General features: G+C 50.7%; 5 protein-coding genes across 5 annotated transcripts; 2 read left to right on the forward strand and 3 right to left on the reverse strand.

The window, feature by feature from the left end:
• Positions 1-920: 920 nt before the first annotated feature.
• Aspvir_002600 (PEX11 family protein) lies at positions 921-1820 on the reverse strand (the record flags this gene model as incomplete). Its single annotated transcript, XM_043274198.1, has 3 exons — positions 921-1083; positions 1140-1617; positions 1754-1820. 3 exons carry the CDS (start codon positions 1818-1820, stop codon positions 921-923), a joined length of 708 nt encoding a protein of 235 aa, XP_043130133.1.
• Positions 1821-2911: 1091 nt separating this feature from the next.
• Positions 2912-4650, reverse strand: Aspvir_002601 (putative MFS phospholipid transporter (Git1); the record flags this gene model as incomplete). Its single annotated transcript, XM_043274199.1, has 5 exons — positions 2912-3007; positions 3079-3660; positions 3710-3728; positions 3790-4388; positions 4465-4650. 5 exons carry the CDS (start codon positions 4648-4650, stop codon positions 2912-2914), a joined length of 1482 nt encoding a protein of 493 aa, XP_043130134.1.
• Positions 4651-6357: 1707 nt separating this feature from the next.
• Aspvir_002602 (proteasome regulatory particle lid subunit RPN7) lies at positions 6358-7969 on the forward strand (the record flags this gene model as incomplete). The annotated part of the gene is made up of 3 exons (XM_043274200.1): positions 6358-6816; positions 6897-7723; positions 7777-7969. 3 exons carry the CDS (start codon positions 6358-6360, stop codon positions 7967-7969), a joined length of 1479 nt encoding a protein of 492 aa, XP_043130135.1.
• A 1680-nt stretch (positions 7970-9649) lies between these two features.
• On the forward strand, positions 9650-11184 carry Aspvir_002603 (putative alanine aminotransferase; the record flags this gene model as incomplete). Its single annotated transcript, XM_043274201.1, has 2 exons — positions 9650-10882; positions 10930-11184. The coding sequence occupies 2 exons, from the start codon at positions 9650-9652 to the stop codon at positions 11182-11184; spliced, it is 1488 nt and encodes a 495-aa protein (XP_043130136.1).
• A 1801-nt stretch (positions 11185-12985) lies between these two features.
• Aspvir_002604 (copper fist DNA-binding domain-containing protein) lies at positions 12986-14728 on the reverse strand (the record flags this gene model as incomplete). The annotated part of the gene is made up of 3 exons (XM_043274202.1): positions 12986-14352; positions 14407-14580; positions 14653-14728. 3 exons carry the CDS (start codon positions 14726-14728, stop codon positions 12986-12988), a joined length of 1617 nt encoding a protein of 538 aa, XP_043130137.1.
• Between the last annotated feature and the right edge of the window lie 1066 nt (positions 14729-15794).

Consider the following 15794-nt stretch of genomic DNA (forward strand, 5'->3'; position numbering starts at 1 on the left):
TTCATGAGCTGATATGCTTCATCGTTGTCTATGGCCCATCCTGTGGTGATCCGACATTCTCGACATACTAGCTGCGGCATGCCGAGAATGAAACTCGAGATTGAGTCTATCAGCGTCGCTCTAACCATTATCAGCAAAGACATAAAGCCTAATCTTCAATTGGCTCGTCACTAGTCACCGAAAAAAGAAACTATTATGATGGAACTGATGGATTATCGATAGCCTGCAATAGCAATCAGCTAATGTGGCCTATCCCTGAGCTATCTTTTCGGCGTCCCACTCTCAAACTCCCGATGAGGAAAAAGAACCTAGAATCATATGTGGTATTACAATGTCAAATAATTATCGTGCAACTGCTCAAATCAGTAAGATATAAACGAATCAATCGACAGTGGCACAGGTGAGAATAAGGTAGTGACAAAAGTGTAATTCCAATACACACAAACAATGTTGGCATCCGCCGCCAGTACCCGTCGACACCTCAGGCCTAACGCAAGTATTTCGCATGTGAAAATCCCCATTTCACATGATGCGGACAAACCAGAAAGAAAAGCTTTATCTGTCTAGCCATGATAGATCTCTGCAAGGGTGAGACATATCATTCAAGACTGAGATAACAATCACCAGGAGACAAGGTATGAAACCTAATGCATATCATTGATAACTATGTAGCATGAAAGAAAAAGGTGTATTCGATAAAAGTTACATACGTTCATGAAAGGGCTTCAACCATCAAACTGAGCTCAAGAAGCCCACAATTGCGAAATAAAAATTATCGTCTGAGGTGGAAAATCTCCTCGCCTTCAAACACTTAAGTGTATGACTCGCACAACCTTGGCTGACCAAGTCAAGAATACCCCGAACCTCACTCAGGAGCTGATTTCACCCGCTCAATAAGAAGGGCAATCGATCACATTCATCTATGCAGTCTTACGCCACTGCGCCCACACTCCGATCAAACTGCTGATAGTACCGGCAATGCCCACAATACCATCATCGAGGGAGGCAAGACCAAGCGCAGATATGGGAACGGTCAAGTCGCACAGATCGGAGATCAGCTGGATACGGGCGGCGGCACGTTCCCTGATAGCCGTCAGTACACCATGCTTATCAAACAGGACTAAGGCCAGATAACATACTTTTCGAGCTTCTTGGCTTCTACGACACCCTCTCCCTCCTTACGGTCGAGTGTCTTCTCCTTCTCCTGCAGCCTCCACAAAGTGTAAAGTCCAGCGACGGCGCTGCAGGCCAATCCCGCCATCCAAGAGCGGTAGGCAGACTCTTGCAACCGCTTGGCCGCAGCAAGCTTCTTGACACCGATCACGTCGACGACAGTGATGGTATCGAGAGTCAGGTAACCGGCATAACCGAGCTGACGGCCAATGGCGAGGAACCGAAGCACAGGATCGATGGGACTCTTGTTGTCAGCGGCAAGCGCGGCAGCCTTGAGGTGCTCCACGAATTTTCCAATTCTGAGGATCTTTCGTGTTGTGCCGAACTGCTTTTTGATGGCATTGTAGGGATCGATGGCGGACTGGGGGCGGTTGGTGCGGTAAAGGTACCAGGCGTAGAAGCGGGAGAAGTATTGCAGAGTACGCAAGATCTTGTCACGACCGACTGTGGATCGTTAGCAACCGTCACTTCCTTGAGGGTTATCAAACAGGGCTGCGAGAGACGACAACGGCATGTCGACTAGTGTTCCGCGTTTACTCCCGATACTCTCTCCTGATCAGAGTGCAAGATAACGACGTACCAGTTGTCGCGACAAAGCGCAAGTAGTGCGCCAAAGCAGGATGATAAACCAGAGCGTCTGCAACCATTTTCGAAATATGAAGTCTTGAGTGTTCTCGATGTTGTGCTCGTGGGTGATAAAGTGATTACTCCAACGATCGGTCTCTGGGAGGGCAAGGTGCCAATAAGGAGATGACAGACCAGCTGATAGGGTCAAAACGAAATTGATGAAGAGAAACAGGAATACGTAGACAAAAACCCCACAAACAAAGGAAGAATAAGAAAGATGGAGACGGGGATAAATTAGTAGGAGGAACACGGAATTGGCGTTCCGGGGGAGGATGGATCACGGTCGGCAAATGACCCCCTGGGGATGCACCCGCCGTCTGTCACCTTCAACCTCGGTTCATCCAGCACATAGTCTTGTGGAGGAACGGAGTATGGAAATCACACTCCGACCTGTGAACTGAAGCTATCTAGCAATTAATCTATGTTCTGTAATACTCGTCATGTCAGACAGTGTACAACGCACACTCATATATGCGTCATACAAAAAGAATATAGAAAGATGCTTTGCCAGTAGACATTGCATGAAGTTCTACTTTGCTCACTCGTGCTCTCCATGACTTGTCACGTGCCATGTTTGATATTGGCTCTGAACGTCTGACATACCGGTCGGAGCATGCAAGGAGTTATGTGAGTTGATCAAACACCAGATTAACAGCATACAGACTACTGCACAGCGGTTGACACTAACTGAGTCATCATGTACCATATTTTCTGGAGTCCAATGCTTAGAGGTACAGTACATCGTGCAGGGGGCAATCGCAAGTTTCTGGCTACGCGGCCGAGTCAACTCATGGAAATGTCAGCACGGGGCAGTTTTTTTCTACCAATAAACTTTCTTTCGGGGTACTGGGCTATTATTATGCTTCTCGGGCCTCGAAGTAACTCGCTGGCAGGTCGCTTGGGGGACACGCTGTCTTTCCAATCCTATCGAACTCGTGGCTAGGAAGCCTAGGATCACTTTTCTCGAGTGTTGCGGGCAGATCATTCGGTTATTGGCTGCGGTAAAGAGCTGGTAAATGGAATGGGCCTCAGTCAGCGCGCAGATTGATGGGCGATGACGGTGTGCGGAAGATACGATGCTGAATGGTAAGTAGAGCAGGTAGAATATGGATCACTGTTGTGCACGGTCATTTCCCAGAGTTGAGGTATCATAGCCTTGAGCTTCGAGATAAGCGCGGAACTTGGCGTCCTCTTCAGTAATTGTATCCTAAGAAGCGGTGTCAGTGACTTATCCTGGAATGACAGCGAACAAAGTCCACGTTCGAGTCGAGAACATACCTGCCCAATATGTGGCAGCATGAAGTAGGCCAGGAATGCGCTGAAGATGCACAACGAGCTGCTGACAAAGTAAGGATCTTGTCCTTGGCGCACAGCATTGGGAGCATTATTTTGGATTATGGGGAACACATAAGTGCCAACAAAAGCACCTATCTTGCCAAATGCGGCTGCGATCGCGTAGTATTGGCCACGGATGGAAGTCGCACTGGTTTTTGCAGCACATAAACCAATGTTGTCCCCAGGCCCGAATTCACCGAGAGATGAGAAGATGCCGTAGACAACGACAAACGCAGCAACATTATTTGGCTCCTTAAGATATACGTAGCAGCCCGCCATGATAAAGCCGACGATACCCTGCAGGGCAACTCCGAGGGCCAACGTGTTGCGCGGACCTATCCAGTCGCTCGTCAGTGCACCCAAAAACGCACCTGGGATGTAGAACAGATTGGTGACTGTGCTCCATCCAAAAGTCTTCCAGAGAGGAGCGCTGTCACCCAGGATGATTGAGAGCCATTCGGACGAGTAGATGCCGAACGAATAGGACGAAAAATCATAGATGAACCAAATCAGGGAGACCACAAGCTGCTATAGTTAGCTAGGCCATGCGAAGGGCAGGGAAAGGGGGCCGAACCAGGCGCTTCCAGTAGTACCTGCATAGAGACACGGTCAGTCACTGTGATGAAAAGGGGAAAGAGATGTCAGTGGCCTTACTTTATAATTAACCAAATAGGGAACTTGTGCATGCGTTGCCTGTTGAATTCCTCCGGCTCGTCCAACTTCAACCGCAAGTAGAACAGACTCAGGGGCGGAATGACTCCAAGTCCTAGAGCCACACGCCAAGCAGCACGCATGTGGTCCTCGGTAAATATCAACATCAAAATCATGGCAACCAGAGAAGAGACGACGAATCCAAAGTCGATCTGGAAGTTCGTGAACATGATGAACCAGCGATTGCGATGGCCCCTCTTCAGCTCGCCCGTACTTTCCGCTGCTGCTACACTTCCTGCAGGATACTCCCCACCTATTCCGATTCCTAGAAAGAACCGATACGCGGTCAGAGCGGCGAACAAACCAGCTTGGGTACCATGAGCTCCGTAGGAGCCGGCAGAGAGAGCGCTGAAAATGATCAGGATCACCGTGGAGGTCATCAAAGCCCACTTCCTCGACCAATGATCACTGACGTAACCAAAAATGAGTTGACCAAGCACGGTTCCGGCAAAGACGATAGAAGAGACATTCCTGCTGGCAGGGGAGTTTTTATACGTGTCAGGGTAAATCTTGCTTAGCATGGTATTGACCGGCCCAATGACCTAAGTGACAAAGTCAGTATGCACTCTCTTTGGTGGCCAATTGAATGTAGTATCAAGAACTGAGCATATCACATACTCCATTGAGGTAGCCATCAGAAAAGAGACCGGCGCCGCAAGCAATGGTTGGCCAACTGCGCTCCCAGCGACTTTTCTGCGTATTCTCCAGCGGTATCTCTTCGATGGGTATTGGATCGAGCGAGTTCGAGGCTTTTTCAGGAGCCATCGAAAGAGAAGGTTCAGCGTCTCCCTTTGAAGTCATCATCTCTCTGGGCGTGGTGTAGCAATCTGTCTTAGCTGGGTTTACAACAGCGCAATAACGGTTGCTTAGAATTGGGGGCCAGAAGGGAACGAAGTGACAGATAGATTTCGTTGTTGACACGAGGACTGCGCCAACAGATCTCAGTCACTTTGCCAAGCCTATACCTCAGAAGACAAGGGGGGAATAAAAATGGAAGACTGAAGAGGAGTCTGCAGAAGGAAAAAGAGAGGAAAAGAAACAAGTCCAAGGTTGAAAAGAGGAAGCAGGATCACCCTAAAGGGGCACATGGTGAGAATGCATTTCAAAAGACCGATTCTAACCACTAAATATGGGCCATTCTGAACCCATTACCCGTTTCCCAACCTTGTGCATCCTAGTTAGAAGCATTGGCTTTCATCGTCCAACGGCAGTTAATCTTGTGAGATACCGTAGCATCGAGGTGGATATAGTGGGTCCACGTTCTTAGCGGACGGGGCTAAGCTTTGCCTTAAGGCGAGTTGGATCATCCCTCAATTTGTATTGTTATTGGACGCCCACCAAATCAATCTAAAAGTCGGTAGAATCCGGTCGAAACAAGAAACAGAGAGCATGTGGCCATGTGCTGCGCGTTCACGCAATGCCGTAGGTAGAATTAGATGCGTTATCTACTCGGCGTATCGGCAACGCAGATGCTACCTACAGATGAGTACAGACCACTTATGCATTGGATGTTGTCGTACTGCTCTACTGGTCTGACCGTAAGTGCATGCTTCTAGGAAAATCTTACTCTTGCCATAACTATTGAAATAGATCATCTCGAAGCCCCTGTCCTGAGAGAAGTTGATTTTTCTAGTCAGACACCGAGTGCGGGGTGAATAAGTTGTTGTTATTAGCGACTATCAATCGCGCAAAAAGATAAGACCGGAGGCAGAAAGTCCTCGCAGTAGGTGGTTAATCCTTGTCATAATCCCACAGTACCTTGCTTCTGTTCAGGGTTCATTGAAATATTCTTGGTGTTATGCAGAGCACCGGTCTTGACGCTCAATATATCGACAATAGATAGCGCTTGTATCATGCGTCGGTCTTGGAACTTCTATTAGGACATTCTCGACGCATACGATGCCGACTTGCATCGTAAGCGCCGGCTCTCCAAAGCAGCACTTGCGGCTCGTGGCAGCGCGGAAATTCACGCTATAGAAATCTCAAGCAATATCAGAGGTCAGGACCTAGAATGAGCAATTTGACAAGCTATATATGCACCTATGGACAATTTGACCCAACCTGGAAACACCAACAGTATCACACACATATAGTTAGCATCGAATTCAGGGACAGGCAGCTTGGAAATATATTGCTGGAGACAACAGGTGTGGAATAACCGGACTTAAACTTGAAGTCGGAGGTACACGTTCAAAACACAAGAGAGACGCGTTATCATCATTTAGAAACGAATTGCTTCATGTACTCAATTTCTATTCTTCAATAACATAGCAATTGTCAAATATTCAATATGCATTCGACCAGCGATGGTGGACAACATTAGCGTCGGAGCGGAACTTCTTTGATCCAGCTGAGCTCAGCTACGTTACGTGATGTATCTGCTGCGACCAGATTCCCGTCAACAGACCTACCTACGCAAGCATCGCTACTACTCACCAAGACCCATTTCCGCCATTCTCTCCCTCAGTCTCGTCCATCTCTTGCCATAGTTCCCTCCATCCCATCGCCATTATGGGGTCTGATCCGCAGTACATCAAGTTCCCTGATCTCACCCTCGCCCAGCATGTCTTCAACCTCTCCAACCCATCATGCCCCCAGACAGTACGACAGACGTCGCTGAAGAGGATTCAGGATGCCATCTCAGAGCATAAGATGGCTCCTTTTTACCGACATCTTGCACATCCCGTCGAAGGCATTCTGAACTATTCTGGCGAAGGTGTACCTCAGCACAGCACCCACGGGTCGAACAAGGTTTTGATCACCTCAAACTTGCTGGCGTCTCGGAAACCATCACAGAAGATCGATTTCCCATGGGATGAAGTGCTGTACCAGTCTTTGGTCGAGGATAACAAGAAAGAGCTGGAAGCCTTCCAGAAGGAAGAAGACGAGGCTGAAGAAGCAGCTGGTGAGACTGAAGTGTTGGCCGCACGGGGAAAGCGTGCCGAATTCTGGGCACGGGTAGGAGATAAGGTGCGTTGACAATTTTATAGCGCAGCTCATCAATGAGGCTTTTCAGTGGTCGGATACTAAGATATCGTTGTATCGTCTAGGACAAAGCTATTGAGTCACACGAAGCACTCCTCGAGAAGACAACGTTCCTCGGAACCAAGATTGATCTCGTTCTTGCTATGGTTCGAATTGGCCTCTTCTTTGGCGATGCCGTGTCCGTCAAGAAGAATATCGAAAAGGCGGATAGTCTGATCGAGAGTGGTGGTGACTGGGACCGGAGGAATCGTCTCAAGGCTTACAAGGGCCTCCATCTGCTCATTGTTCGCTCCTACAACCTCGCAGCTCCTCTTCTTCTCGATAGTCTGTCTACATTTACGAGCTACGAGCTGTGCAGCTATTCTGCTCTGGTCATCTACTCGGTCCTTGCGGGCTCGTTGTCCCTAAAGCGAGTTGACTTCAAAGCAAAGGTCGTGGATGCCCCTGAAATCAAGGCGATCCTCGGAGCTGGGGAGGACAGATTGGCTGCTCTGACCGGCGAAATCTCCGCTGGACAAGGTGCTCGGGATGAGGAGATGAAGGATGCATCGGTTTCTACGGCCACTCCAGGCACCGCCACCACCGCGATCAATTTGGCCACCTTGGGAACAGGTTCTGGCCTCCAGGCCGAGACAGAACCCCCCGTTGACTTTTCGTCTCTCGCCAACTTGGTTGATAGCCTTTACAGCGGCAACTACCGGACATTTTTCCGGGCATTGGCGGCTGTGGAGGATAATTTCCTCACTCAGGACCGGTACCTATACGAACACCGGGCCTGGTTCGTTCGGGAGATGAGACTCCGCGCCTATCAGCAGCTGCTGCAAAGCTACCGGGTGGTTGGGTTGAACAGCATGGCAAACGACTTTGGCGTCACTGTCGACTTCCTGGATCGGTAAGATGCGACCTGTTACGTGTAATCATACAATGACTGATTTGTGAATGCAGGGATTTGGCCAAGTTTATTGCCAGCAACCGTATCTCGTGCACCATTGACCGAGTGAATGGAATCATTGAGACGAACCGGCCTGACGACAAGAACAAGCAGTATGCTGATTTGGTGAAGCATGGTGATGCCCTCATCACGAAGCTTCAGAAGTACGGCCAGGCTGTGCGGCTACGGGGGAGCGAACGAAGCTAGAGAACTGGTCTGAGTGGCAGGTTACGATTAGCCCTAGTCATTGACGCGGTGAGCTTGATCATTTGGACGATGCAGCGATTGATGTCTGTCTATTTTTGAATTTGATAGAGCAAAAGCAAGCGAGGCTGCTGTATCATACATCTAATGACCGAAGACAACATGATATAATCGCATGATATGGTCTGATCTAGTGGACAATTAATGAGCTTAGTGATTTGTAATTGCGTTGACTGCAGATATTTTGGGTTCGTCAAGTCAACGAGGCGTCAGCTCAGCGCCAGTCATGTTCATACCGGACTCTCATACATCGGTGAACGAATCTGGTTCATCGGGGTGGCTTTCTACATTGTAGGCACGCAGGCAGTTGAATACCATCATAATACTCCACTATGTGGTACCAGTCTAATAAGGTATTATTATAGCATTGTCAGGGAACTTGCAGAGTCAACCCTCGTCGGACGAGGCCGAACTCGCTCTGCAGAAGCACCTTCTAGAAGCTCTTAATATAGGACCTATGCATACGCTTGCGATGTCCGAATCGATAAGAATTGGTTTTAATAACCGATCAACATCATGGTAGGCTGGATTTCCCCGTGCTACGTATGGTTATTGGGTGGCGAGCAGCATACATTTGCGATAGCTAGGATCCAACCATGTTTCAAACGCAGAATATACCTTCGACAACCTTCCTTTTGTTTTCCTAATTAGGTATTTATGAGGCTAGGAAGGATCGAGGTGCAGAATGCCTGAACTCAACCTCGGATGAACCCCGGGCTGCTCCGACTCTGGATTCCAGCACCGGGACGGTACCCGGTAGATGAAAATTCTGGTCCAAAAGCAATGGCGGTTGATGACTCGATGATATACCCCATAATTTGGCAAACCATTACTCAATACTCTATCCGTAAGTAAGAAAAGACGAATCCAGCTCCGATGGTTCCCGCGGAAGACGGCGCTGAGTGCTGAGTCAGCGAGCCGTCGATGGCCAGACCGTTTTAGCTCACCGCCTGCAGAAATTCGCTCACCGTGTGTTTTTCCCGGAATTGGGGGTCATTTTTCCCAGACGGTCTTTTTTGCTTTTCCCCTCTGTATCCTGTCTGCAGAGGAAGAGCGCAAAGTGCTACTGTCAGGTCTTTCTTCGCATCCCACGCGCGAAGAAGGAAAAGAAAAGGAGGAAGCCATTCCCTTGCCCGGTTAAGACCAGAAGCGCAGTATGACCTGGCAGCTTAGGCTCGCATCCCACATGCGGGCATCTCCGGTGGCCTTGGGACGTGCAGTTTCCCGGCCGATTATTCGGTTGCCACGCTGTCAGGCTTTCTGCTGGGCGGCAGGGCTACCCGCGGGGGTCTCCAGCCTCAGGACCTCTCAAGGTACGTTTCGTCTTGCTTTCGGCAGACTCCCCTAGCTCCGTTTGGCCCCGAACGATCGTCCGATCAGCCAAAGGTGAACCGTCATTGGATGTTCGTTCGATTGGAGGCAATAAATGCGTGGATTGGCACTTGGCATACGGCCACGTCCCTTCCCCTCATCTCGTGACAATGCATCCATTTTACTCCGTACCCACCCCACCTTTGAGTCAATCGTTTGTTGTCTCAGGTACATAATGTATGGGTTGATCTCGAGGGGCCGCAATTACCATAGAAAACTGACCCGTAGTCGCGAACAACCACAGAACCCACCATGACCGTGCCATATACCACCAAGCGGACCGCTTCTGATATCGGCCCTCGTCGTCTCCGTGCCGACAATATCAATCCCAACGTCAAGGCGGCCAAGTACGCTGTCCGTGGTGAGCTTGCCGTCAAAGCGGAGGAGTACCGTGTGAGATTGGCCAAGGGAGATAAGTCCTTGCCCTTCGACAGTGTCATCTTCGCCAATATTGGCAATCCCCAGCAGCTGGATCAGAAACCCATCACCTTCTTCCGTCAAGTACTCAGTCTCCTCGAGAACCCCGCACTGCTGGAGAAACCGGAGGCGCTGCGTTCGTCTTTCGGCTACAACCAGGACGCCATTGACCGGGCCAAGAAGCTTCTTGCGGACATTCAGAGCGTCGGTGCCTACAGTCACAGCCAGGGAGCGCCATTAATCCGGGAGAGCGTGGCCAGATTCATCGAAGAGCGTGACGGCTTTCCCGCCAACCCTCAAGACCTGTACCTCTGCGCTGGTGCCTCGTCCGGTGTCAGCACCCTTCTGAACGTCATCTGCCACGCCCCCAACGCCGGTGTCCTTGTCCCGATTCCCCAATATCCTCTGTACACCGCCACCCTGTCCCTTCTCAATGCACAGTGCGTCCCATACCACCTGGAGGAGGACAAGGCCTGGGGTACCGACGTGGAGGCCATCCGGCAATCTCTGGTGCGCGCCAAATCCGACGGCACCGAGGTTCGTGCCATCGTTGTCATCAACCCCGGTAACCCGACGGGTGCCTCATTGAGCCCCGAGGACATCAAGAGCGTCCTTGACATCGCCGCAGAGGAGAAGCTGGTCGTCATTGCCGACGAGGTGTACCAAACCAACGTCTTTGTGGGCGAGTTCACATCATTCAAGAAGAGACTGCGCCAGCTCCAGCAGGAGGTGCCTGGCAAGTACGACAACGTCGAACTCGCTTCTCTGCACAGTGTGTCCAAGGGTATGGTGGGCGAATGCGGCCACCGAGGCGGTTACTTCGAGCTCGTCGGATTCGACCCTTTGGTCGCCGCCGAGATCTACAAGTTTGTCAGCATCATGCTGTGCCCGCCGGTGATCGGTCAGTGTCTGGTCGAGCTTATGGTGAACCCACCCAAGAAGGGTGAGCCCAGTTACGAGTTGTATGAGAAGGAGTACAACGGCATTAGCGATGGCCTACACAAGCGTGCCCTCGCCCTGTACGAAGCCTTCAAGCAGATGGAGGGTGTCGAATGCCAAGAGCCTCAGGTACGTTACCGTCTCCTTGACTCTATACTGTCTCTAACATCATGCAGGGCGCCATGTACCTCTTCCCCAGCATCACCCTGCCCCCCAAGGCTGTCGAAGCCGCCGCTGCCGAAGGCCGAAACGCCGACGAATTCTATTGCCTGCGCCTCCTTGACGCAACGGGCGTTTGCGTGGTCCCCGGTTCCGGTTTTGGACAGAAGGAGAACACCCTCCACTTCCGCACAACCTTCCTTGCCCCCGGCACTGACTGGGTCGATCGAATCGTCAAGTTCCACGCCGAGTTCATGGCCAAGTATAAATAGCGTTCTCATTGGACTGTTACGAATCTCTTTTCTTTGAGTGATAATAAGGAAGACATGCTGCGAGGCATGTGATGGATACCCTGGAAATCAAAATGATATAGAAGGCAGAGTATATAGCCGTGGTTGTAGACATGGAATGTCATATACTCACTCGGTTGAACCTCGCTTATCTTACGTTGCTTAGTGGATTAAACCAATCAACCCCAAGGACTTAGCCACTGCAGTACAAAACACAGAAAGAGCCCAAGAAAAACGGAGCAGCCACGTGCAGCTCTAACAATTACCCAATGCTAGTACTCCGTAGCCAGGTCTGAATCAAGGTGAGAACTGCTGACGCAAGTACAACACAACAACATACCACGGCTATCACGGCACCAGACCCGAGACCGAGAGAAACCTGAAGGCAACAAGGGATGCAGTGTGCAGTGCAGTCCTACCTGGCATGCGTTGCGCTGCGCCATTGTCCTGGAAGTACGTACGTATGTACGTATCCATGTGATGCAAACGCCAACGCCAACGCAAAGGTAACACAGACACGAAGAACCCAAACCCAAACCCAAGCCAAAGGCAACGCCAAGTTGCAACAAGCCTTGACGCAAAGCTTGTTGGCCCGCCTTGCAGGGAATACAGTAACACCTGACGAGCGAACGACGCGGTGAGCAGAGCGCCCGCGCCCGCGCCCTCGCCCTCTCAGCAAGGGCTCAAGACAGACACCCTATGAATAGTAAATAGTAAATCCCGACGCAAGGCTACTGCATCCCGCATGCGAACCGGCGCCGGCACCGAGTCGCACTCGTCATGGCAAATGTAAGAGCAAATGCAAAATGCACGGACAGTACAGGAGAGGAGCAGGCTACCTAGCTGAGCTGAAACTGAAACTGGGACTGGACGCAAGCCACCTCGGCCTTTGCAGCGGCATTCCATTCGGAGGTGCGTATGTATCCCTGTGTATGTACGAAGACTGCGTGGGACATCCCTGCGGCGGTAGGTTTCGAAACCTCCACTGTAGGAGGACTAGTACGCTTCCATTTCATCACAGGGAATGTTCAGAGGTGCATAACTATTTGCTAATTGCATCATTAAGAGTCACACGTCGACGATAGACTTCTCGATCCCATCAGTCGCTGTCGCTGGATTGGTAGGTGAATAATGCTCCGAAATACACACCGCCACTTATGCTGCCGGATACCTACAAATCATCCAAGTATGTGGGTACTGTATGTCTGGCTAGTTCATGCAACAAACGCATACAGAACAATACGAGACATGCAAATCCATGCAACTACAGTACCTTTACCTTAGTAGATCGTACTAAACACAAATCAGAACACGATCAAATCTATTGTGCATAATCAAGATCTTTTAAACTGCATGAAACCACCAAACACTGATGGAGCAGGATATCTATAGATGCAATGACACGGAATAGCAAGCCAACCATGACTGGGCGCATCACGACTGCCTGGCCTGTACATGAGTACAAAGTCAAACCATTACCGATTCAGTGGTCTTGGGATATACAGAGCCAGCGACTGCACGGTAAAAGAAAAAAGGAAAATTGAACGGGAATCTTGATATAGATCTGAAATGCTAGGGTAGCGTCAGACGATTTCGAGCTGCGCTAATCGAACAGAATGAATGTCAAAAATAGTCAGGAAAAAAATCATCATCTCTCATCAAGGTCATGAGGGCGTAGGTCGTCACTCAGACGGTGTGGAGGTGGTGGAGGAGGAGAAGGTAGCCGCAACTAGATTGAGGGAAGCTGGAAAGACAGTGCCGAGTAGACGATGTACTGGTACTGTTACACCCAGGGCGGGGTATAAAGGTTGCCATTACTGTCATCCATGGACGGAGCACTGGAATCAAACATAGGGGTAGGCCACATGGTATCCGTAGGAGACGTCGTCATCGGCAGGCTCGTCGTCGAATCAGGCATCGGCTTGAAGGTGTCTACCTCAATCAAAGGGACAAACGTGTTTTGCGCAGGGATGGGCTTAGGTTCCACGCCCATGCTGGCCTGTAGCTGATGTTCCAAGGCGGCAGTCGATTCGTTGGCGGACTTGAGGAACTCGTCGATGTCAATCGCCTCCAGATTGTACGAAGACAGCAGCTGAGCTTGTGGCAGACCATTGAACGAGGAGGCGGAGCTGATGCGGAAATGATCGAAATCCGAACCATCGCTCGCACTGTGCATATCCTGCAGATCGCCACTAGTATTTGGAAGTCCAGACAGCGGTCCAAAATCCTCGGCTTCAGAGATGTCACCTGACGAGGACGGGGCGGTGAATCCGGGCGCCATCGAATTGTAGTCGAAGCTCGCGTACGAAGGAGCTTGTGTGCTGGTCGCGGTGGGAACATCTGATGAATACAGAGGAAAATTGGACCAATCGACCGGAGGCGCGCTAAAGGCAGCAGAATTCAAAGGCAGGTCGCTGTCGGGCGACGCGAAGAAAGGCTCCTTGTAGGGATCTTGGAGTGCCAGGCAGGTCACGGGGGATGTCGACGTCGCCGTAGTCGTCGTCGTCGGGAATGAGGGGAATGAGACATCAAGAGGCGGCATGCTAGTCACGACCGGATCAAGCGAATTCAAGGGGATTTGACCCAGGGGCGCTGGTATTGACTCCGCTACGCCGCTGGAAGACTGATCCATAGACGGCTGAGCTTGAGGGAAGAATGAGGACATGTCGAGCGGAGGTACGGTCGTGGTGGTATCTTCCGTAGCAGCAGCAGGGCCATTATCGGGCGATCCATGTTCAGAGTTGATAAGTCGCTGTTGCGAACCGTTCGACTGCGTTTCCGACTTCACCTGGCTGGCAAAGGCCTTCTCCAGAAAAGTTGGCTCGGTCAAAGGCAGGAATTCAACCGATCGGCGAGGAACATCGGATGTAGCGTGGATTGTATGTGAGCGCGGAATCGTGTAGGGCAGACCACACTTGTGTGCCATGTCATTGTGCTTGTGAGCCGGCTTGTGGTGACCATCGCGGAAGACAGTGAGCGCGCTTTCCGACTTGGCCGAAGTCAACTGGGGCTTCTTGGGCGGCTCCGACAGTGCTGCAGGCGGATGCGGAGGCAGACCGGTTTCCGGAACAGTATCTAGATGGGGTTCCTTCTTCAGCGCGCAGGTACAGCGCTGACCATGAATGCAGCCACACTTTGGACGGGAGTCCTCTGTAAATCTTAATCAGAAACACTGAACCAAAGTGCCATCGCCAACATGCTCACGCTTGAGATCCCGTTTGTCAACGGCGTGGGGATCTAAATCATTTTTGTGGCTATTCTTCTTCTTATCACCACAGTCGCACCTTGTGTGGGTTGTCCGTGACTTGCGTAGGCCGCGACAGTGGGCGCATTGAGAGACTGGACGGCCTTTTTTGTTGATGTGGGTCAAGGGGCGGTCTATATTTGGTAAGGTATGTCAGCCACCATGATCGGCGATGTTTTTTTCTTTGCGAGGAATGTGTCACTTACCACTGTGGTGACAGCTGCTGACTCGGTGACCCCGGACGCAAGCTTCACAAGCCCACTTCTCGCCATCAATGAGCATCGCGGTTTACTGGGTCGAAAACATGCGACGACTCGCGATGAGTGACAATTTGAACTTGAAGAGGTATTGGGCGCGGGTGGTAGGAAAAGAGAGAGCACGGTCTCTCGAGTCCTAGTAGACGGGTCTTTTTTTGCGAATTTAAAGCGATGATATAAAAACCGAACAGGAAGCCCTGTCGGGACGAATCGAAAGAGCCGTCAAGGCGAGATTCGAGGGTGGTGTGTGCGGTCCGTCAAGGCGATCGGACCGACAGAGAACCAAGGAAAACTCCAACAAAGCAAGGGTATCTTCCAACTGAATTTTCCCAATGCACCTAAACAAATGTCACAGAAACGCCGTTCCACCTAATAAGGGTCGAGTCGCAACTGAGGGGTATGGTTTTCTGTCGAGGTCGAATTGAAGCGAGAACGGAAGTAGGGAGATAGGTAGATGAGCGAAATCGGGGTTGTTCTTGCAGGTTGTAGTGTCGTTCAAACTATAGTACGCAGGAACCAGGAACCGAAAGAAACCACCGAGAGGAACGCGAAAAATCAATTGAGAAGAGAGGAGAGGAGAAAGGGGGGCCAAAGCCTACGCACCGTTTGGCGCCGGCCGTGAGACAGGACACCAAATACCGGCTGTGGCGGCCAAAGTAGAGGGAGAAAGACGATCGATGACGGGGCAGGATTGCAATATAACCCTGTGAAGAGGAAGAGAAAAGAGAGAAAGAAGGGGAAAGGAAGAGGAGGGGAGGATCGGGGGATGAAGTACTTTGGTAGTTTTAGTGTTGGGGGGCCTTTGGGGGGGCGCCGCGCACACAGAGAGAGGCACAGCAACTGTACCTTCGTGGACTTTTTGCTGCAGTTTGGAACCAGTTTCCCATGTTTTATTTTACAGTTACGGCACCATACGTAATGTCAGAGGTAACAGGATGTTAAAGGTATCCAGGTACCGCCCTAACCGAGTACAACTAAGCAAGGCTGCAACGAGGTAGGCTGAAAATTGCGTGGGTGGCTGCTGTGGCCATCCGGATGTATGGTAATTTTTGAAATCTCCAATCTACCTTACTGTATATTACATAATGGGA

This window comes from Aspergillus viridinutans (genome assembly GCF_018404265.1).
Source record: "Aspergillus viridinutans IFM 47045 DNA, scaffold_12, whole genome shotgun sequence".
In the NCBI taxonomy this organism is placed as follows: Eukaryota; Fungi; Ascomycota; class Eurotiomycetes; order Eurotiales; family Aspergillaceae; genus Aspergillus; species Aspergillus viridinutans.